This window comes from Crocodylus siamensis, chromosome 1, assembly GCF_052110815.1.
Source record: "Crocodylus siamensis isolate JL-2025a chromosome 1, ASM5211081v1, whole genome shotgun sequence".
Lineage (NCBI taxonomy): Eukaryota > Metazoa > Chordata > Crocodylia > Crocodylidae > Crocodylus > Crocodylus siamensis.
In genome coordinates, this window is record NC_143395.1 from 4,637,360 (window position 1) to 4,661,194 (window position 23,835).

At 45.8% G+C, this 23,835-nt stretch overlaps 1 protein-coding gene across 1 annotated transcript in view; it reads left to right on the plus strand.

Annotated features, from left to right (window-relative positions):
• PKHD1 (PKHD1 ciliary IPT domain containing fibrocystin/polyductin) overlaps nt 1-23,835 on the plus strand; it is a 407,856-nt gene that overhangs the window by 64,360 nt on the left and 319,661 nt on the right. The window contains exons 28-35 of the mRNA XM_090030582.1: nt 1,319-1,449; nt 2,565-2,700; nt 5,175-5,370; nt 6,270-6,337; nt 10,042-11,667; nt 12,021-12,164; nt 18,028-18,241; nt 22,949-23,099. Of these exons, the coding sequence (XP_089886708.1) occupies nt 1,319-1,449; nt 2,565-2,700; nt 5,175-5,370; nt 6,270-6,337; nt 10,042-11,667; nt 12,021-12,164; nt 18,028-18,241; nt 22,949-23,099 (2,666 nt within the window). The remainder of the gene's footprint in view (nt 1-1,318; nt 1,450-2,564; nt 2,701-5,174; nt 5,371-6,269; nt 6,338-10,041; nt 11,668-12,020; nt 12,165-18,027; nt 18,242-22,948; nt 23,100-23,835) is intronic.

A 23,835-nucleotide genomic window follows, 5' to 3' on the forward strand; every position in this document is an offset into this window, starting at 1 on the left:
TGGATATAAAATTACCGAAGTGGCCTAAAATGTCCCTTACCACCTAACATTAGCTGCATAATTTCAGCTTACCTCAGAGTCTCTCCTGGTTTAAAAATACTATGGCTCTAGTGATTTATCTGAACTGACTTGTTTGGATTGCTTTAAACATTGCCAGTGACAGATGCTTCAGAGAAGGTATGAAAAACCTTCTGTAAAGTCTGGAATGGCTTTTTCCTGGAAAAAAATATTTCTTCTTGACCCCTGTTAGTTAGCATGTGGTCATGCTGTGGAGCACGAGGGTCTCATTCTGAGTTATTTATTACATCCCATGTAATGATGGATATTCTCATAATTCATATAAAGAGCTACATTTTTGTTGGATTGTGCTAAGTGCTTGACCTCCTTTATACTTTCCGGTTGTGGATTCCAAAGTTCTGTCATGTTGAAAAGAAACTTGGGAGAGAGGGGGCGGTGCCCAAAAAAGCACAGGGAGAAGGGCAGCATCATTCAAAAATAAACTTGCCACCTGCCAAGGCCCTTTTATTTTGATTGATAAAAATAATGGCTGGCGAAAAGGGCAGGTTCAAAATATATCAAAAGACATCCCATTTTCTCACCCAGAGCATTGCTGGTCACTCTTGCTTGGGCTCAGGACTCTCTTGGTCGGATTATACGTATTTGCAATAGAACTGAGTATCACAAATAGCCAAGTTTCAGGTCTGCCTCCCTCTTGCTTTTGGCATGATCCTGAGCAGTGTTGAAGATCCTCATCTCTCCCTGGCCTAAATGAAAGTTGAGGTCACTCAGTACTTTCAATTTTCTGTGACTTTCTTCCTGGCACCCTGCTGTAGTTCAAACCCTGCCTGGGCTCCTTTCTAACCTGAAGTTCCTGGACACATGCTACAGGCTGTTTTTACAGCAGGGGGCACGGTAGATATTTGAACTGTGAGGCACCTGCGGGGAAGATTCATTTTCATTCCTGGTACTTCTATTTCTTTGCTTGTGTCATGCCTGAGTTGGGGACCTTTTCTGGGCCAAGATCACAGTGCAGGGCTTGCCAGCTAAAACAAGTCTGTTGTCAAAAAAAGTCTCTTTGCTTGTAAGGACGTCCCTGCAAGTTATATAGCCTATAGGTTTCAACAGGAGAGAAACCTGCAGCACGAAGAGTTGGAGTAACTTGCCAGAAGCAAGTCAACCACAGAGTTTATGGATAGGACCCACATCTCTTGTCCTCCATGCGGACCCATTAACCAGTAGAGAGAACGCTGTATAGTGCTGTCCCATAAATAAAGGATCATTTTTTGTATTGCTGATGTAACTAATGCTGTTTTTATAGGAGGCTGCCCAGTGATCCTCAGAGGTACTGGTTTCAATGGGATAAGTCTGGTATTGTTTGGATCTCAGGTGTGCCCGGTTAATACCAATAACAGCAACTCAATGAGAATTGAATGTGAAGTTCCTTCTCGGGTGAGAAACCACATTTTCTGCTTTCCTTCTGGGGGCAAATCAGTTTGCTGAAAGGTTGGAAAGGTCCATACAGTCCTCTCTGTCTTGTATGATATGTCCTGTACCCATGGTTTTCTTTGTTTGTGAAGCACAGTGTAAAATATCAGTGTCTGTGTAATCACCTGCTGCCACAAATCTATGGCGGGAGACACCAGATTGCAGCTAAACACTGCATGTAGAGAATTGAGTTTTAAACTTGTAGACTGTGGGTGTGCCTACATGTGCAGTTAATGCACATGAATAAAATCTGGAGCTTATTGCTCTGGAGTTTTTTGCCCCTGGGCACGTCATCTGAATGTGCACCTGGGAGCAAAAATCTCCAGAGCAATTAGCTCTGGAGTTTATTCGTGTGCAACATATGGAGCCCAGTGGGAGTAGCCCCGTCTGGTAGGGGAGCCAGGGGGTCAGCAAACCAGTCCAGAGCTGCTCAAGCTGGGCTCCACATGCTGTGGAGTGGCTGGCTGGGGCAGGAGGGTGCTTCAATGTGGAGGCTCCTTGCCAGCTAGCTCCATGCTGAAGCACCCTGGTGCCCCAGCCAGCCTCATCACTGTCTACATATGCATTTAAGTTCAGGAATTTACTGCCCTGTCAGATAGTACTTGTGTCTGACTATCCAACGGTGCAGTAAATTAGTTTACGCTGGCCTAATGGCCACACATGTGTACATGGTGACACTTTGCTATGCAGAAAATTAGTCTAGTGCATATATAAATGTGCAGTAGTGCATGTGTAGACGTGCCCCATTGGTTCTAGGTCATGTGTCCCTATCCCTTTAAGGCTCCTATGTAGCTCATCAGCTGTGATAGTTTTAGAGCTCATATTTCCCCGTTAAAGGCAACACAGTCTCTCTTGCATGCACTTCAAAAGATGGCAGTGATGAACTTACATGTTTGCAGCTTGTTGTAGCCCATCTTTCATTCTGCTTCTTTATATAGATGGTTCATTAATTGAAAAACTCAGGTCAGACAATGTATGTCTTTACTCTTCCGTGTTGGGGCTGGGAGATGTATGAAAACAAATGTAATTTGTAATGGCACATACTTGCATTGTTGCTTTATTTTCAACTCTGTTTTCAGGGTGAGGAAGACTTTAATGTCCATGTGACACTGATTGCTGGGTGCCAGTCTACTGTATTTGCCAATGTGTTTATCTACGACCCTTCTTTAAATCCAGCTATTGTAGCACTGAGCAGGAACAGAAGCAGCATAGCAGGTGAATGGCTTACGGTCTCCTTAAAAGCCAGTAAGGAAGGCAATACAAATGGACTGGCTGGCTAAAATGTGCAGAGATAGGTGATGGCACATTGATCTTTTATTCCTAGGATGCTGGTTTCAGGCTAGACCTGTTGGGTAGTGAACAAGGCTAATTGCCAAGAGAGACGAGTGTTTGGCTTTGGCCTAACATAGATGGCTGCCCAAAGGTATATGGCTGCCATGAAAATTGGCCCTTTTTTGGTGCTTTTAAACAGGGAGAGATGGAAATGGCCCACAATGACTGAACTGCCCTAATGTCCCTCAAGAAGGCCCAAATTCAGAGCACAGGACCTTATAATAGTGGGGCCAAGCTTGCCTTCCAGTTGCCCATAAACTTCTTGTCCTGCAGATAAACAGAAGTCTTCAGCACCCAAGCCAGCCAATTTTTAATCTTCTTTTATACAACTGCTCCTCACCAAGCACCTTCCACATAAAATGGACAGAAGTAACTATAAGGCTAGCTGTTAACAGGACCTCACCCTCTGAGGCTGGCCCAGAGGAACCTGTGGTGCGGGGGTCTCATCCCAGGAGCGCAGATGGGAGGTGAGGTGCTAGTAGCTTGTGGGTCAACAGCAAAACCTGAATCCATGTGCTGCTGCCTGGGGGGCCAGACCTAGTCTATGAAGAAATTTTTTCTGGCTTGCCAACCCCAGAACATGCCATCAAATGGCCACCTCTATTAACTGCCACCCCTGGCATATGGAGATGTATTCGTTGTGTTTTTGAAAGGTGGCTGACCCCAGCTTGATGGGAAAAAAGGTCATTTCAGAGGGATGGGATGGCGGTGAAGACTGTTTGAGTCTGGGGAAAGAGGAAAAGGCCCCCGTCTTTCTACTCCATCCCGCATGCTTGCTACTCTCCTTTCCTTTCCTTTGCCGTCTGTCCTTCTGGCCTCCCCCCATGCCTCTACAATGCACCTTAATAAAGCTGCCCCTTGGCTCACCAGCATCCCTGGCTTTTGTGCCAATGTAAAAGCAGAGCTGGGACTGCACGCACAGAGTTTCTGTTCCATTCCCCAGTAGCCGTGTCATTTTCTAATACTCCAGAATGCATAAATAAGGGGACGTGTCCTTTATCATCTGAATATTATTCAGATACGATAACACCAAGGGGAGATTTTTCTAGCCCTGGGCAGCACAGGTGCATGGAATTCCTTAATGTTATAGAGTTCCCTGAATGGCAGCGGTGCCGAGTTCAATCTTCTATTCAGGACTCAGCGGCTTCGGCTTTTAATATAATTTTCCTCCTATATAATAAAAAGAATAAATAAATTACACTGATGCCTTCCAGGCATCCAGGATTAAGCTGACAATTGACCAAGAGTCCAAAGAGTTCACGTTATTAATATATTCAACTTCACAGGCTTTCAAAGTTTCAAACTTTATTTGACTCTTGCCGTGTGCAGAATTGGCAAGTGCCTGCTTTCGGCTCTGCTCAAGAGGGGCTGGTGGGGGTGGGGAACGTATAGTTTGTCAGCTACTCCCCCATTGCAGTCTAGTGCATACTCTTATCCCAAGGTAGCTAACCCCGTTTTCCTACAGGGCTAAGATACCTCACATTTACCATGGGGTAAGTGCCTGCACACAAGGAATAACTAGAACGGCTGCATCTCAGCAGGTGCACACACCTTAGCTTGCACTGGGGGAACAGGTTGGTGTGGCCATGCCCTGGGGAAATGAGCACATTTGCTTCATTTAATAGACTGGTTTTTCTTTTGAGCTAAAGGTATGGAAGTCCCACCTTGAAGACAGGCTGCTATGGTAATGGTGGGTGGAGCATGTGCCATGTTAATGGGATTAGTATTTGCTGGGGAGGGGGCTGCATTTATTAGTTAAGTAGGCTTGGCCAATAAAGGATCTCAACTGCTTCAACTAATTAGGGCTTGTGCACACTAAAATGTTCATGTGAATTAAAAGTGCCAAAGCCATAACTGTCCTGACTAACTGCACGCCTGGCCTATCTTATTCTGGAATAACAGTTACTTTTTTCCAGTTTAGCTTATTACACTTTCAGAGTTGGTTAAGATCAATCCTTTATTCCAGGATAAGTGCTCCCATATGTGTAGAGTTATTCAAGAATAGTTCTTCCTAGATAGGAGAAGGGAATAGGAGATCCCCTTAGGGATTTGTATGCCCCGGGAGATGGTTAATGGTATATTGCTTAGCTTTTGAAAGGGATCATATGACATGGCTGCCTGTGATAATAGAGGACTGGGTTGAATATTAGGGAGGCTGAAGGATGAATGGGCCATGGACACAGACACTTCCATATCTCAGAGTGGCCGTCTAGCCAACCTAGGGCAGAAACGTGTCCTGTCACTGTTTCTTGCATGCAGATTAACTTCTGATCTCTTTCTGGATCCTGTTTGTGACCACTGAACCCAGAGTAAATAACCAGCTCGATTCATTGCTTCATCGATTCTTCCCTCCATAGGCGGTCAGATGCTCCAGATTGGTTTGTCATCATTCGCAGCTTACACTGGTTCGGATGTCAAGGTCCAGATTGGGGACACTGCAGCAGACATCCTAGGAAAAACAGCCCATGGTTTGGATGTAGTGCTGCCTGGTCTGGCAGCTGGATGGTACAACATTTCTGTCATCCTCAATGACATCCTTATTGGCTCAAATGGGTAAGACAACCCGGTCATTTAAGAAACATGTCCTGTAGGTAAGATTTTAGGGTTAATGATAAAGCAAAAGACAACATAAGCTCAAAGAGAAACTTGCTCACAGAGAGATCTACAATTTGTTGCAAGCATTGATAATAATGATCAAGGCCTTAATTCAGGAGTGAATACCTGGTCAGCAAAACATCTAAACTCCATGCTTACAACCTGCTGAAGTCACTAATAGGGTGGCGTGAAATTATCCAGGCGAAACATGTATTCTTTGAGTGATGCAATTTCTGGGCAAACAGAAGTCATGGGTTGGGTCAAATGTAGTGAAATGTTTCTCCAGGAAGAAACAAAAATAACTCACTTTAAGAAAAAGGGAAGAAAATATTTGGAGGAGTTAAAATGCTTTATCCTGAGATTTTTTTTTAAAAACAAAATATTCATTTCCCCCCCTTTCTTCTGTGACATCCCAGGAACAAATTTAGCTGTATTACATTTTAAAATATTTTTCAGAAGAAAGGAAAACAAAGCCTGGAAACAGGATGAACTGATGTGTTAGGTCAGAAGGATTATTCGCCCCCTCCCCTCTTTTTTCTTTCGTTTGACTGCTGAGCCAAACTCTCAAGGATGAGTTGCTGGGGAGTGCTTTTTGAAGCAGCACCATTCGTATGCAGAAAGGAAGGCCTTTCTGTTGTATAGTGTGACCCTGGCTGGCTAGTTATACAGTTGGGCTCTAAAGGGGAAAGAATATTTTTTCCCTGGAATCCTAATGACTTATTAGATGCCACCGGGCAGAGGAGGAGAAGCACGGTAGACATTTTCAATTCCTATCTGGATAGAAGGGAAGAAATTAAAATACAGGGCATAAAAGGAAAAAAGCAAAAGACTAATTCAGCACTGTGCATGTTTTGCAGGGTCGAGCCCTTAATCCAGTACATCTCTGAGATCTTCAGCATAGAGCCTTGCTGTGGCTCTTTCCTGGGTAAATATCAGGGCATCTGGAACCACTTATGGAGGTCACCAAGGGATCCAGGACACCGTCTCCCCTGCAGGACGAGGCGGGGCATCCAGTTTCACATTAGTTTAATTGATGGGGCATTTAAATGCATGACCCCTCATTATGCCCACTTGTACTGACAAGCAGCAGCAGCCTGCTGAGGAGTCTCTGGAAATGTGTGAGGGGTTTGGTCTGGCTGGCTAATGCAGATTCGGACTGGCTGGCCAACCCAGGAGCAAGCTGGGTTACTATATATACTATTGGCTTTGTATATGCCTAAGTGGGATGTCAACATTACCTCCTCAGCCAGACCAGGCATGCCACCAAGATACCAGCTTTGTCCACTTGTGAGCAGCTGGGCCTACACCAATTGTAGAGTACAATGCTTGAGCTCACACCCTGGCAATGCTCAGGGCTGCTCCAGTCTGCAGACTTGTGGGCACAGGCATGCCTAGTGCGTGGGAGAGGACAGATTGGTCTCAGTGACATGCTTGGTTTGGCTGAGGAGGTGGTGTGGGCATGCTTGAAGAGTCTCAAGGGCTGAAGACCTGTGCAAATCTTTCAAGATCAGACCTAAGGACCTGACCCAATAAAAGACTTAGTCCCTGGGGAGGGAATCCAGAACCCTGTGAAAAGTGCCTGGACTCCTAATGTGACTTGAGACAGAGTGTGATGCTATAGGCTACGGGTTAGAGCATTCATTTGGGAAGGGGCAGACCTTTCAGACCCTGCTTTCTGGATGGTTTTGGCATTTCACAGGAAACAGCCACTGGACAAGATGCAGTCTAGGGAATCATAGAAAAGTATGGTTGGGAGGGACCTCAGGACGTCATCTAGGCCAAACCCCTGCTCAAAGCAGGATCGTCTCCAACTATACCATCCCCAAAGCTTGGTCTAGCAGGGACTTAAAAACCTCCGAAGATGGAGAGTGCACAAGCTCACTGGGTAGCGTGCTCCAGTACTTTAGTACCCTCCACTTGAGAAAATTCCTCCTAATATCTAACCTCAACTTCCCTTGTTGCAACTGGAGCCCATTGCTCCTTGTTCTGTCATCTGCCACCGCTGAGAACAGTCCAGCTCCGTCCTCTTTGGATCCACCTTTCAGGGAGTTAAAGGATGCCATTAAATCTCCATCAGTCTTCTCTTCTCCAGACTAAATGGCTGTCTTTACCTGTTCTCTGGTGGGGGGAGAGGCACTTTAATTAGAGCAGTTCTGAGAACCGCTCCAATTACAGCGCCCTTAGTGTCTTATGTGTCAGCATCCCCATGCTTCAAAGTGGCATCAGGGTCACTTTAACTAAAGCATGTTTGAGAAGCTTTAGTTAAAGCACCCCCACCACCATCTTGAAGTGTGGGGACACTGAATACATGAGATGCAGTGGTTGCTGGATCCCTAATATTCAATATGCTAATTAGCGTGCTCCAGCAGACTTGATTAATTGAGGCTGCTCCAGCAAGCTGTAATTACAGTGCATTGGCGCAGTGTCCCTGCATGTCTACAGGCACCCAAAAGCCCAGTTTTCTCCACCTTTCCTCAGAAGTCATGTCCCTTTGCCCCTTCAAAGTTTTGTTGCCTGCCACTGGACTCTCTCCAATTTTTCCACGTCCTTTCTGTAGCGGGGGGCCCAAACCTGGACACAGGACTCCAAATGTGGCCTGGAGGAGGACCCAGAACTCAGGACTCCCTTCCCCAAATGACTGTGAGCTCATCCTAGGTCTGCCATGGTTTCACCTGTAAGCCCTTATCCAAAACACTTACTCTTTTTCTGGGAATAATGATACAGAGGCTTTGTGATGATTGCTCAGCTAATATTTGGCACTCTATAAAATATGATTGATCAGGTTGATTACCCCTCATTAATCAGCTCTGAGACCTGACATATAATGAAGTTAATCAGTTTGGAAGAGTGAGTCATGTTAAAAAAAAAAAACATGAGTTGCAGAAGCGTAATTATATTTGGGGGGGGAAATTCAAGGTTCAAGAAAAATGTGATTATTTTTAGCTCTGGCAGCTCTCCAGGCAATTTGCAGTTAAAAGTGGATTCACAGCCCCTCCCTCAAAGCGCTTGCAGTCTAGCTAGAGATTAAATACATGAATGAAGGTGATGGAGATGCCCCAGAGGCAGCTTGCTAAGCAGGGAATTTGGCCAAATCTTCCTACTTCCAAATTTCTAGAAGCACCTGATATTTACTGACCTTGTGGCAAAATATGTTTGAAATCATGAGCAGATCTTTCCAGGAAGACTTGAAGGGTTTCTATTGCTCAGGAGTAACCAGTGAATAATCTATAGGCCATGGCCAAGTCCTTGTAGATCCCACAGTCACTACAAACTGTTGCATAACCCACACTGCTTTGAATCAACTGGAGGTTGACTGGATCAGGATAGATATAGAGTCCACCCATGACTGAAAGATAAGGGTACTGGCAATCTTCTTGGTTTTATCCCAGCCATGTGGACATGGCTCCTTGGTTTCATGGCAGGCTGCCCTCAATTGACAATATATGGTCATATCTTGCTAATTAATTCTTTGCAAACTCTGAGTAATCAGCACAGCAAAATCAAGATGCAAGCGGAGCACATGCTAGCAAACCCATGCTGGGTTAATCTTGCTAGCCTGGGGGCCACTAGGAGTAACGAAATGGGAGCATGGGCCATAGCATGTGCTAGCAACTAAAATATGAACATGGGACTCCTGGGGATTTTGGTGGGCAACTTTTGAACCTATTGGATCATGGTGTATGCGTGAAAGGTAACCAGGACCTTTCACATGTATGCCTAGGGAGGAATATGGAGGAGTGGAGGCTGTCCAGACCTTGCACCTCCCATTTAGACCATTGAGACAGAATCCAAAGGCCAGCCCGAGTCCAGATGTTCAGTGCTTTGATGGTGTGGTGATATGCACATCTGGGAGTTGAACCCTGGTCTCCCATGTGGCAAATACTTTGGTTAAAGTGTCAGCAGTCATCTCTTCCCTACTAACGCCATGGTAATGGGGCAGTTTCCAAATCAAGACCTTGTTGACCTACTTGCCAAATGCCTTAAGGCAGAGATGTCCAACTGGTAGCCCCACAGCATCAGGAGTTAATTTTTGTGATGAAAGTGTAGCCTTGGTTGTAGAAGGGCTGCAAAGTGGCATTTTTCCACCCCCATGTGACATTAGATTATCACCTCCCGTGAGAGTGACTTCATGCCACTCTGCCCTAGAGACAGGGGGAGCCCAAGGTAAATCCATGCCCCAGGAGTATGTAGCTGGAGTGCAAAGATTGGGCAAAAAGATCCCAGGGAAAAATGACTAATTTTGAAGAACCCGCCCTACTTCCTTCTTGAGCTTCTCTGGTCATGCCTGCCATTGACATTTCAAGTTCTGTGTTAGCTTTCTCTCTGCTTTCCAGTCGTTTTCTGCTTGACACACCACACCAATCAATGCCCAAGACCTTGCATTTGCAATCCATTCTCCAGGAAACCCCTCCGCCTATATAAATTAGTTGCTGGTTGGCCCAGTAGCAGCCCTCAACTTGAGTGGTGACTTCCACTGATTCTTGCTGCCTGAGATCATAAAGGAGCTTAACTGCTGCTGTTTACACCATCAGCTTTAACAAGGTCTGTGATTGCCTTTAGATCCAGGCATGGTTCATGACACCTAAGATACCTTGGCATTAACTGTATGTCTTTTATCTTTACCCCTAGGGGGAACCATGCTGACCATTTCTGGAATAGGCTTTAGCCCAAACCCAGCCTTAGTGTCAGTCACTATAGACAGGCAAACCTGTGATGTGACCCACTTGATGGAAGAGGCAATTTGGTGCCGGACTCCACCTGCTGCTGGCTCGTCTCATGTACAGTCACAGGACATCTCTGCTCAGGTGCTCGTGTTCATTGGCAGTAGATCAACTACACATACCCCCTCCTTGAGTTTGCAAAGCCGGGACATTGCCTTTACTTACCAAATGGCTTTGACGCCAGGAGTTTCTGCTGTGGAAGTGGAGATGAGGAACGGCAGCCTGCATCTGGGTATACACGGATTAAACGTAACCAACTCGCTAGCTAAGCTGGGAGACTCAGCATGTGAGCTCACGTCTCAACCTGCCAACGAATCTACCACATTTTCTCAGTGCTCCTTGCCATTGAGCACTCTGGAGCCGGGGATATACCCCATCAGGGTGCTTCAGAAGCAGCTGGGCTATGCCAACCTGACAGCAAGCCTGCAGGACGTTAGAGTAACCCCACAGATAAGCACTGTATTTCCTTCACAAGGATCGGCTTGTGGTGGGCTCACGCTCACCATATTTGGCTTTGCTTTCACCTCCCAGAGCAATTCAGTTCGAGTAAGCCTGGGGGGTAGCTACTCGTGTGAAATCAAGAGCTCTGTTTACAGCATGATCCTCTGCACTCTTCTTCCAAGGGATCAGTCTCTGGGTGCCTGGCAGTTGCCTGAGGCATATCCGGTTCTTAACATCACAGTGACTGTCAATGGGATCAGCAGCATCTGCCTTGCAAACTGTACCCTCCACCTTCGGGAAGAGTGGACCCCGAGCGTGGATGCGGTGACCTGGGAGATCAATGGGACATTCACTGACGTGATGCTCAGTGGACAGAGATTAGTTTGGGCAACCGATGAACCTGTGGTCTGCCTGGGCGACCAGGCCCCTTGCCACGTAACCCACTGGAATGAGACCAGCGTCAGGTGCCGGGCAGCCAGTGTTTATGCCGGGGAGCATACTCTTTCCATGCCCAACAGCCGGCGTGGGCAAGCTTGCTTCAGGAGGGGCTCTCACATTGTCAGCATTGCTCCTTATGTGCTCAGGTTTTACCCCCAACATTTTGGTGGCAACGGCGGAGGCCGTCTCACCATAGAAGGGGCTGCATTTCAAGGAAGAAGCCAGCCCTCCGTTATCATTGGGAACCAGCCCTGCCTCATTACACGTGCCACGTATAATGTGATCCAATGCACTGTGCCTCCGGGCCACGGGACCAAGGCTTTATGGCTAGAAGTCAACAGCCTGTCCTACCCCCTGGGAGAAATAAGCTACAGAGAAGAGTTTACCCCAGCTTTCCTTTCCCTTCTGCCTGGGGCGGGTCTCCTTTTAACTGTGAAGGTGTCACGCATTACGGCAGTGGAAAGCATGAGGGTGTCTGTTGGCGATTCCCCATGCACCGATGTCAATGGCAATCGTACCACTTTGCAGTGTTTGGCTCCGCAGCTTCCTGCTGGAGAGTACCACATCGTGGGCCATGATCTCCTGAGAGGCTGGGCTTCTTCAGACCTGACATTCATCTCTCGGCTTGCTGTCACATCCGTACACAATAACTTTGGTAAGTACGGGGATGTGGACTCCTTTCTCCAGATCCTGCAGTGACAGAGGCCTCCGCAGCCTGTATTTGTAGCTCAGGGGAGAGAGGAAATCAATTATAAAAACCATCTAGTCTATTAAGGTAAGAGAAGTCAGCCTAACGGGTTTTCCAGGTAGGCTGTACTGAAGGAATATCCTGGGTGGGATTACACAACCCCGGGTCCACCCGCGTCCAGGGAAGCATAATGTGACCGCTTTGACCTGCCCTCCAAAACCCCCCTTCTATTTCAAACTATTCAAGCAAACCGACACTGGTCTCATTATCAGCCTGTCCCAACGCAACATCCCAAATCCCTTTCTCTGTTCATTGGCAAGGCTGCCTGGGTGGAGGAGCCGTTCACCTGCATGGGACTGGACTCTCTCCAGAAAGCACTTCTGTGGCCATCTGTGATGCTCCCTGTGAAACGCTGGGCCCAGCGACGGCGACTGACTTGAGCTGCCGTGCCCCACGCTTGGACGGTCAGTTAAAGAAACACATAGCTGGAGAGAGGTGCTCACAGTAACCAAAAAACACCCCTCCCCAAATCTGTCGCCAGCCTTGGATCGGATGCCCTAGATTCCCATTGCCCCGGCGCGGGGGAGCCAGGGACGCTCAAGAAATAGAGATGAAAAAAATGCGTGTGTTAAATAGGGGTAGAGCACCTGCAGGGAGGAAACCTAAAATACTTCAGGGATTGCTTATTTGCTTCTCTGGGAGCTGTCCTCCAAACACACAGGGCTGGAGGGGGCCTCCCAGGCTGTCAAGTCCAGTCCCCCATGTTCAGAGACATCCCTCAGCCACAGGACCCTCCAAAGTCACCGCTTCAAACCCTCACCCACGATGACAAGACACCAGATCCAAAATGCTGACAATGCCCTATGACAGCAGGGGCCAAATGTTTTGGCAGGTGTACCGCGAATGAGCCCTACATCCTCCCCAAGTGCCGCTCCAGTACCCATCCCCTGCCTGATCTGCTTTTCTGCTTTCTGTGTCCTGCCCTGTTCTCTCTGCCCAAGCTGCTGCTCTGCTTTCTGCTTCCTGCCCTATGTACCACCATGCAGCCTGTCCCCCACCTCCTCCCCACCCCCCAGTCTGTCCATTGGCACACGCAGAGGCTGCCTGTGCCACTTGTGGGACTTACACCACAGGTTGGCCACTCCTGGCCTAGACATGCCATCGGCAGGGACAAAGGCACTGCCAATGCTCTGCCTCTCAAGGACAGGTTAAAAAAGACTCATTGCTTGAATATTGGGGGGAGTGGGAGGGGGAGGACTCCTCATTGGAGAGTGGGTGGGATAGAGAGACTATTCTTTAGCTGGCGATGCTAGAAACTAACACTAGATGTCAGCAAGTGATCGTCTCAAAAGGTTTCACAGCGGTTTCCTTCAGGGAATTGTGTTAGGCAGATTGCACTAAACCACTCAAGAAATGCTCTCCTTTGGTGCTCTGCTCCTGCTGAATTGAGACAGGCACTCTGGTTCCCAGCACAGCCTGCTGAGAAGGCTAATGCACACCCATACCCACACTGACCCTTTTCAAAATTGCCCTCAAAATAGAGTAGTTCAAGTGCAAAATCAACTTGTCCAAGTGATGATTAGTTTTGCCTGGAGGAGAATGATATTTGATGTAATAAGCTCATTCAGCTTTAGCAGGCAAGAAGAGTTGTGTAAAGGGGACACTTGCACATAAAGGTAAGTAAAGCAAGTCACGTGCGATGCACGCCCATCTGCTGTGTGTGTATGGACGCACGCGCCTACACATATACTCACAAAGATACTGCGCTTTGATTACATTTGTATTTGCCAGTCCCCCTGTTCAGATGATTTTGTAAACTCTCTGGGTATGTCCTCATGCCCATGGGCACCTGGTGCCTCCCGAGTCTGTATCAGCGGCGGGGCCGGGGCTGGCGAACACCTGCAGAAGCCGTCGCTGGCATCAGTGGTGGGGACGGATTTCCTACAGTTGCAGGATTTTTTTTCCCCCCTATAGAAATTCAGATCCATTTTATACCATCAAAATGAAATACTTAAAAATTGTCATTTTGGTCAAAATCTATGTTTTTGAAAATGAGAAATCAGAAGACAAAAAGCTTAGCCATTGTTATTAAATTGGTTGTCAAACTTTCTAAAAGAAACAGGTCTTGAGTTGGGGCTTTTTGCACTCCCTGCTTCCCAGTTTTTTGTGTGTGTGTGTGTGTGTGTGTGTGTGTGTGTGTGTGTGTTTGTAGGGAGGGAGAGGGTGGACATTAACAAACATAATTCCCACAAGCTAACTGCCTCCAAAATCTTTAAAAACCGTTTTCAGTGAAAAATAGCAAGCGGTGTTCTTAAAGCACTAGTATTCACTTTTTCTTTCATTTGCTATTTTCTCTGTAATTAATCTGCTGATAAGTGCAAAGTCCACTGGTAGATTCTCTCCGGCTCAGGGTCAAAATGAAAAGCCTGTCACTGAGGTTGGGGACAGTCAAGAAATGGGATCAAGGCATGACTGTGAGCACGAGGTACTAGGCATGTGAGCTAGTGACTTCTGAGAAACAAACCCCGTGTTGGCTGCAAAATGTAAGGCAAGTGTATTGCAAAATGCCATTGTTTGTGGCTCTGGGTTTTACATGAGCTGATATAGTAGGATGAGGTCTTAACAAACAGATGAGTTTGGAGAATAATATGGCAGCAAGGAAGACCAGTGTAATTCAGGTTGTACGTACACACACACACACACACACACACACACACACACACACACTCCTGTCTTGGTGACTGCATGTGGGCTATTTGTGTTCGAATTCTGGCTTATCCTGCTGGAAGTGAAGCATATTTGCAGAGCAGCAATGCAACCACCACAAGGATTTAGATTCAGAGTGAAGATTAAAAGAGACAGAAACGCTGAGTTTGACTGAACAGCTGCTGGGGAGGCAGGGGAAGGACAACTCACTTCTTTGAAGAGTGTAAACACTGTGGTAAGAGTTAATCTGATTTAAAGCGGCCCAGGTGTGCAGTGGCGTATTATGGGGGCAGTGAAACGAGAGCAAGTGCACAGTTCAAGGCAACATACTATGTCCACTGACCCCGAGTAGCCATCATTATGAGTTCAACTTGTGCCTTTTTGGGGGAAGTTCTCTGGTGTGTGCTTCACAGGTGATCAGAGTCCTATTCCGCTGCCCTTGAAATCTATAAATGAAATTAAGAAATGGACCAAAAAAAAGGTATGCCGAATGCAAAGCAAAAAACTTCCTGACGGGGAGCTCTATTAGGCTGTGGAATAGATGGTAGCAAAACTCTCTCCTGGGAACCTTTAAAACTAGACTGTGCAGAATGAATACCCCATAGGGAACAATTCTTCACAGGCAGAGGTTGGACTCAGTGACCCTAATGGGTCTTTTTTTAACCTCTATCTTCTCGATCAAGCGTGCATTAACTTTAGGCTCTGCAGTTTATTCCGTAACTGGGAGTAGGTAGCCTGAGACCGAGCTTTTTGGGCAGCTGTTTAATAAGGCTGCGGCTGCACTTTGCACGTCTGTAGTTGCTGGTATTGTTTCTGTTCCAGCATTGGTAGATTGACACGGACCCTTGTGCTGGGCGTCTCCCCACCCTGGCTGTGTTTTGTCCTAAACACTGAAAATCTGGATCCATCTCTGTATTGTACCATGATACAAAAAACAGGTTGTTTTCAAAGGAAACATTTTTTTATGATCGCAACCCCCCTCTCACTCTCCACCAAGAACCCTTTTGTTTCTTCCACCAAGTGGCATGTGAGCTTTATTTAGTTTTTCTTTTTTACCTTTGTCTTTCTTTTGTTGTTTGATGTATTTTTGTGCCCCCCGAGCACAGCACGTGTGCAATGCCATGCCCTTGGAGGAATGCGTCTTGGGTGAAAGTCCTATGAGCCCCATCGTTTTTTAGGAGAAATGTTCAGAGTATGGGCAATGCTGTTATCCCTAGGTGAGAGGTGAAGAGCCGCAGCCTTGTGAGCTGCCCAGGGTTATACAGGAAGCCTGGGGCAGAGCAGGGAATTGAAGCCCAACTCTTGATTTGTGCTCAGACCACTTGCCCCGCGGTCCTCCCCCTTGTCAATGCCATGCCCTTGGAGGAATGCATCTTGGGTGAAAGTCCTATGAGCCCCATCGTTTTTTAGGAGAATTGTTCAGAGTATGGGATTTTGGCTTTAGTGAAAATATCCTTCAGTTAGATTTTTTCTTTATGACACTTGGAAAGCTACCTCATTGTCCTTCCTCCCTTAGGACATTCACTTACTTGAACACATAAAAGGATTTACTAATGATTACAGCTCTGGGTCGCTCTATCACCGCTTGCGACGTTGGGCATGATCTCAATGTTTCCTTATGCTTCTGCCCCTGTGAGCCCCGTCTTCCTTTCTCCTCTTGGTTTATCATGAGCTTCTGAGATCTCCGGGGTAGGGACTGTCATTACATTATGTGTTTTAAGAGACTTTAGAGTGATTGAGTCTTGATTAGAACTGGATTTTCCATTCTGTGGATTTTTTTGAGATTTTGGAAATCCCCGCGCGCTCCCCCCCCCCTTCCAAATCTGGACAAAAAGTCAACATTTTGTATGAATGGACCATCCAAAATTTCTGCCCAGTGGAAGTGTTAAACAAATTATTGAAACAAAGCATTTTGCTTCCAGTTTTTAACTTTTTAAAAAGTAACTTAACTGATATTTCCAAACAAAAACCATGTCAAGCATGAAAACCACTTTTTTTTTAAATTTAGAAAGTATCCAGACACCCCACTTTGACAAATATGGTCATTTTTTGCATTGAGAATTTCATGAACATAGACCTTTTCCCATGATAACTTTTGATCCCATTGGATCACCACTTTTTGATTAATTAATATTTATTAAAAAAAAAAATATCAACCTAATATAGTCCTGATCACTGATGAGGACCCTGGGATGCCACTACAATCCTAACCATTATAATGATCACAAGGCTATTCTTTTGAGCCGCTCAACTGTTTGATCAATGTGTAACCTCACGGTGTTGTATGCAATTCTCGGGGGGGGGGGCGGTGAACTTTATTTTTTGAATTCCACAATTCATAGAAATCATACAGTCATAGAAAAACTAGGGGGGAGATGACCTCAGGAGATCATCTAATCCAACCCCAGGCTCATAATACAGAGTTTCTTCTCACACAAACTTTCCTTTGAATGACCGGCCATATAAACCATAACAAAACTACTTGAAGAATAAAATTGAACGCTCTTGAGTTTCTTTTAGATTTCAACCCTCCAAAATCTGCTCTTGTTCCCCTAAAGAGAGGTGGTGATGTCAGGTGAACCTGGGATGCAGTTTCAGGTCTGGGATGCTGCTTTGAACCTATTTTTGCTGAAAGACAAACTTCCAGGTAAAAGCTTCCCAGTCACCTAGTGCTTTCCAGCCCAGTGACTCCACTCATCCTGGGACTACACTGACATCTTTAGAAAAGGAGCGGATAATTTCATGAGCCCCCTTTATCCATTTAGCCTCCTTTCTACATATCGAACAGGACGCTGTCTTCCTGGAGCATTGAGGAACAAGGCGCGGAAGGCCGGTCCCTTGCAATGAAACAATGCAGTGTACTGTTTCGCTGTGCTCCTTTTCCTCTAGGCAGCAATTTGCCCAGCCCCTTACTAATCCCAGCCTGCCCTCATCTCGCACAAGGGGTCGTTTTAGTCTTAGGGGACGGGACCATCTGGCTAGTTATTGCACAAAAGGTCGTATATCTTTGCAGGCGACAAGTGAGTCAAACCCAACCAAAAGAGTTACACATGGACCTGCAAATCGATCCTAAGGGGCGGAGAGTTGGTGCTCCTAGTTCAGTGGGAGCCAATCGTTTTGGCAGGGATGCCACAAATTCGCCCCATGCCACCCCTGAGTGCCACTTCCCTCCCCCTGAATGATCAGCAGCTCTGCTTTTTGCTTCCTGCCCATGCTCCCTGCCCAATCTGCTCCCTGCCCCATCTCCCCCTGTGCTGCCCCCCATCCCTCTCTCATATACCCTGTGCCACACACAGGAGCTGCCCATGCCGCTTGGGACATCCGTGCCGCAGGTTGGCCACTCCTGTGCTACTGGGAGACTGGGATATGGGTCTAAGGATACAAGCAGACAAAGTTCTTTGGGTAAATCCGATATCTTTTATTAGACCAACTCAAATAGTTGGAAAAATAGTGGGAGACTGGGGAATTTAAGCAATGCTCTCACTGCTAAGGAAGCTGGTAGCCAAGCTAGCATTGACTTCAGTGGTGCAGCATCAGAGTCTAATATGCAAATGCTTATGCAAGTGGATGTCTCTCTCTCTCTCTCTCTCTCTTGCTGTTTTTTGTCTCCTGTCTATGCAGCCTCCTTGGCCATACTCTGCAGCCTGAAACATTCTTCCGAAGACTGTCAAGGAACTGGGGCCACATATATTAAATGCGACATCCGTGTTACAGTGGGCATGTACAGTGTGACCGGGCCTGCACCGTACATATATTTATGTGACGATGACATTCTTCCGTGGGACCACACAACCGGCGACTCCTCCCTACCCTGTTTTACTGGCCTCTTTTTCAGGTTGGTCGTGGCTCTTTCCCCTTCTTGAGTGGACATGCTTCTGCTCACTGTCTTTCCGGCATCATTCATCCCTTTGCAGAATCGAGCCCCGTCTGTTTATAGACTAAGGGGAAGGTAGCTGTCTGTCCCCCAGGCTGGTGAGAGCACAGCGACAGGGCCTGCAGACCGCTAGAGAGCTCCATTGGGTTGTGAAATCTCTTCGGTACACTTATCAGAGCATCTCCTCCTTGTCTCTTAAAGTGTTCGAGAGACATTGGAAAATCCATCTAGTAAACAGCCCGCTTTGTTCCTTCTTAGGTTTTAATATTTATCTTCCCATCCAAAGCAACATCTGGTGGATGCCAATGGGGAAAAAGATTAGTCATTATGAAAAACAGAAGGATTCTTCCCCTCCCCCTGCCCTAAGCACATACTTCCCATCTCCAGACAGCCACAAATAAAAGTTGCAGAGAAATCCAGCGGGCTGTAGGTTTACTCACCAAAGGTGCACAGACAAGCAAAGTACCTTTCAGGGCCAAATCATCTGCTGAGATAAATTGGTACCACTGCATTGATTTTAATGGAGCCAGTCCTGTTTACACCTATGGGGAATTCAGCTCCAAAAGGTGGGGGAGGAGGGGGAGGCTTGGTGGAAAGGAACAAACAAAAGAATAAAACTTTCCAATTTGTTCCCCCCCGCCCCCAGGTCCTCCTTTCTAAACAAACAGAAAATCAGAGCAGGATCACAATGGGTGGTCCAAGGTTTTCAGGAGACTTGGGGCAAATTCTCAGCTGATGTAAATTAGCATGGTTCAGACAACTTCCGCAGAGCTACCCCGATTTGATGCCGAAGACCTGGCTCTGTCATCTCCTATTGTGAGATACTAATTAGTCAATGGGAGATGCTGATGCCCTGGGGTGAGAGAAGCAAGCACTCCAGTATGATCTGAGCAAGGACGGCAAAACTAGAGGCAGTCAAACCTCTTTTTTTTTTCCTTCCAATGCCAGAAACGGTGTGAAGCTCGCCTCGTTTGAGCTTGCAAAGCTTTGAATCTCCACTTTTCCGCACATCACTGTGACTCTCAGCATCTTCGCTGGAGTCCACTGACTTGCATTCATGGAAAACAGGCATCAGGGAGAAGCGAAGCAAGTTTATTAGGTCAGATCCTGGAGCTATCCTCATATACAGCAATTGAGGATATGTCCCGTTGCTTACTTTTTCCTATTTACGCTGCAGGCCCCTCTCCAAACAAAGTGGACTGCACGGAGGCTTCAATATTTGACCCATGAAACTCAGTGAGACTGGGAGCGAGGGAGATAAAACGCCTTGGAAGTCATCAATCCATCTCCTTACCAAACTAGTTGTTTCCTGTTGCTTTCCCCCGCCAGCCTCATAATGCAAACTCCATTATTTCCATTGTGGGGAAAACAGTCCTTGGTCTGAAAGTGCTCATTCCTTTTTTTTTCCTTTACATTCCACCAACTTTGCTGAATCTTTTAATATGCTAAAAATGCCATCTCCCTGGGGTATTTACCCTCTTCTCACATTCGTGGATTGTTATAAGAACTGGTCAGGTCTTTTCTGATGAAATGATTTTTCACCAGAAAAATTCAGATTCCTTGAAACTGAAACTAGGGAAGGGATCAGCTCTACTAAATCGTTGTCAAAGTGTCACCCATTTTGATGTTATCCAAACTAGTAAAAAAGGGTTTGTTTCAAAAAGAGATTTTCATCCTGAAATGTTAGTGAATTTAGTCTAAAAAAATAAAAAGATAAAATAATGCTCAAGATGGGAATTAAATCCTTTGAAATTATTGAATAGATATAAACAAAACCATTTTAAAAAAAATATAGTGTTTCGTGGAATTTCTCAAAACTTCAGCTTTTTTCTCCTAGATTCACAGAGAGGAAATAAAATTGAAAATCTCGAAACTTTTTTGCAGGATGAGAAAACAGTTTCTTTCCCAGCTGTAATTGTTCACCTTTGTTTCTGGTCATTCGCCCAACAGTCTAGTAATGCAGCTTCTCCTGACTTGTTCTTGTGTGACCAGGAATTCAGCACTTATAGGTATTTCATAGATTTCATAAATTTTCAGGGTCAGAAGGGACCTCAGTAGGCCATCGAGTCCAACCCCTGCCCCGTATTAAATGCTTAATTTTAATTCCAACTTCAGTAGGAGCAAATGCAAAATACAACAGTGGCTCCAGTTTGTGGGTCCTAAAATCAGTTGTTCCTTTGCTTCACTTCTCTACAATCTCCAATTTGCTAATAACTTTCCAGAGTTCCTGTGCCCAGGAAAAAACTGACAGCTTCAGATGCAGTTGTTAGGGGACTCTACCGACTGGATCCTTTAACTTCACATTAATTTCCAGGAACTAATTGCTGTTGTCAGCAGAGAGATCTCCCTTGGTTTCCACGCAAAGCCTATCAGACTGACTCTATTTATAGGAAGATATGGATATATCTTAGGCTATAAACATGTGCATTATTTGAAGGATGCAGCATTTCCTTACAGCAGACAACACACGAAGCAGCTTTGAACGTTACCCACTGAATTACCGTGCAGGACGAGAATAGTTCTCAAAGTGTTGATATCAAAAGCTAGCATAGTTCCCTACGGCTGGCTTTTGATTACTGATACAGTGGAGGGAAAGGTTCATTTAAATATATCAATAAAAACTCACCGTTAAAACGGTTCGGATACTTGTGATGGTTTTCTGTTAACTCAGCTGCTTTCTGTCCCGCACCTCCTATTGTGCTAAAAGAGAATGGCAGTAAAACAAACACCCTCTAAAAGCATTGTGAAAACGGCAGCTATTTATTCGTGAAGCCGAGTAGAGCGCTCGGCCTGGGTTGAAAGCTCTAGGTTCATCCATTTGACAGGTTCCTTTTGCTCCCTGCCCCCAAAAAAGCTTTAAGGGCCGGATCCTCCAATTAGCTGCCATCAATGGTACTCAAAGGCACAACTTGCTTAGGTGCTACTGAAAATCCCATTTAGCCTGCGTTCGGAGGTCCTTGAAGACTTCGGAGAATCCCATCTTTTAGGTGCCATTTGGAAATCTGTCCCTACCTGCCTGGTTAGAGGAGTGGGACACATTCAGAGTGGAGTCGGCCTGACTGTAACTCAACGCCTTTTCAGGCCTTCATCACATAAGTGCACAATCCACTGTCACAATTGGCACCGGTTAAATAGGCTTGGTTCTCCGCTGCTGTCTTGCTTTGTTCCACGCTGACTCAAACGGTAGCACCCATTTTATACAGGTATAAATGGCTACAAAGAGTGCGAGGAGGGCAGTGCAGAACTGGGCCCAGGGACCAAGCTGTGTTATCTGTTGCTTGCACAAGTGATAGAAGAAGACTGGCCTTTGCTTTAGATTGAGCTGGTGGCCAGGACCGTTAAGGGAGCAGTTGCTACATATCTGGCTGGGAGGTGATGGGTCTGTGAATAAACAGGGACTTTTAGTTTCTTAGCATCGGCACTACATTCATACACCAAGGAAATCCATGGGTTTTTTGAAGGGAAATGCATGGGGAGGGGAAGAAATGCAAACGGCCTTCATAATAAATACAAATGTGCAATACATATCACAGGCCTGATCCAAATCATGCTGAGTTAAATTGGAAAGTATCCCATTGATTTCAAGGATGTAGCTTGTAGCCGGGTTGGCCTAAGGACATCAGCAGGCAGGGTACTTTGGGTGAACCTGATACCTTTTATTAGACCAATTCCAACAGCTGGAAAAATTCTTCTTTGCAAGCTTATGGGTATTTTTGGGTATTTATACCTGCAAGCTTGCAAAGAAGAATTTTTTCCCCGACGATTGAGTTGGACTAATGAAAGATATCAGATTTACCCAGAGAAACTTGTCTGCCATTGATTTTGAGGGACTTTGGATGAAACCCCTACAGCTCCCTCTACTAAAAGGCTACCAAAGTGAGCAGCACCCTGCAAGGGCACCTCTTCCTAATACCTCTTCTGTTACTTCTGCTCTCTATGTGAGAGGAGCCTTTACAGCTTAGAGCGAGTGTCTGCTAGTATAACTGGCACATATATCGAATCTGCTTAGTCTGGGCTGTTAAGTAAGTTTAATTAATTTACTAAGTTAATGTTCCAATGCCAGCAACAAAGCATCATTGCAATCAGCTGGGTAGCAGGAATTGGAACCCTTAAATGAGCTCATTTTTTCACAGTTGGAATTAGGGACCAGTTAGCCAGTTGTGTGGTTTTTCCAATTTCTCCGCGTGCCCTAAGGGAGTTGCAAGTTATTCATTTCCCATTGCTAAGTGTGAATAAGAGAGGGGAAGGGGGAAAAGGGAAAGAAAGAAAGAAAGGAAAAAAAAAAGCAACCCAAGAAACCCCACTCAGCGTGTGCGTCCATCTCAGACTCTAGACATGGCTATTCCCCAGTCATTGTCTGCCCTGCTTTCCCCCGTCTTCATCCTGGAACAGCATTTGCTGCCCATTTGTAACAGTTTGGGGAAGCAGAACGGCATCACTGAGAGATATTTACTGCATGTATTTTCATCGTGAGTGTTTGCAGATAAAGGGAGGAAAAACAAATAAACAATAAAAGAATGGAAACAAAATTACCGAAATTTGCAAAGTTTGACAAATGGTGGCCAGGAGTTGCCACAAGCTAATGGCTCGCAATGATTAATAAGAGTAAAAATAATTGCATTTCATTAAGATTGATGACACCCCATTTAACCTCCCTTCTCGTTTCAGCCCTAAAGTGGAAAGAGATGAAGTTCTCATCTATAATAGCTCCTGTAACATTACCATGGAAACTGAGGCAGAGATGGAGTGTGAGGGAGCTAATCAGCCAATTACCGCCAAGATTACTGAGATACGGAAAAGCTGGGGCCAGAACACTCAGGTATAATCAAATCTTTTTTACAGACTGATTCAAACAGCTTAAAATTAAATTTGTAATATTGTGTACATTTAAAGGGGGGGTGGGAAACAATTTGGGCTGAGCAGCAGTAATCTATAATATTAAATGCTCTCCAACTTTGAAAAGCGGTTCGAATGCACAGCTGCTGACTTAATGGTTAACTATGGCTAATCGTATATTTGATCAAATAGAAATGAAGGCTGCTTCGTTTCCTTTAACTTCCTTCGTAGTTTATGCATTTTTCTGCCCCCCACCCCCAACTCCCTTTTTATGTTCCAAAGCACCATTTCTTTATACCTGTCCCCTCGATCAAAGAGACTGCTTGCGAGAGCAGGAGTTTTAAGTCACCTTGTGAGAGTACATGAAGCACTAGTTTTATTTGAAAGTCTGACTCTGGATGTGTTCGCTCGTTGTACATAAAAGAGGACTGCGGCGGTGTAAGGGAGAGACGGGCAGCACGTGTGCGCCTATGCGCGTGTGATAATCCAGCAACGACATTTGTTTCCCACTGAACAGCTTGTAAAAACTTGATCTCAGAATTGCGATTACAAGCTTGCGATGATCTCCCTTGCAAGCACCTCAGCTGCGGCAGAGCTCAGCCCTGCCTATGAAATGAAGTCTCGCTGGCACAGCGGTAGTGGAAGTGGGGTAGAAGATTTAGCGGACATAAAACATTTCTTTGACCCCGCTGTCACTCCGAAGGTTACTGGCTCATAAT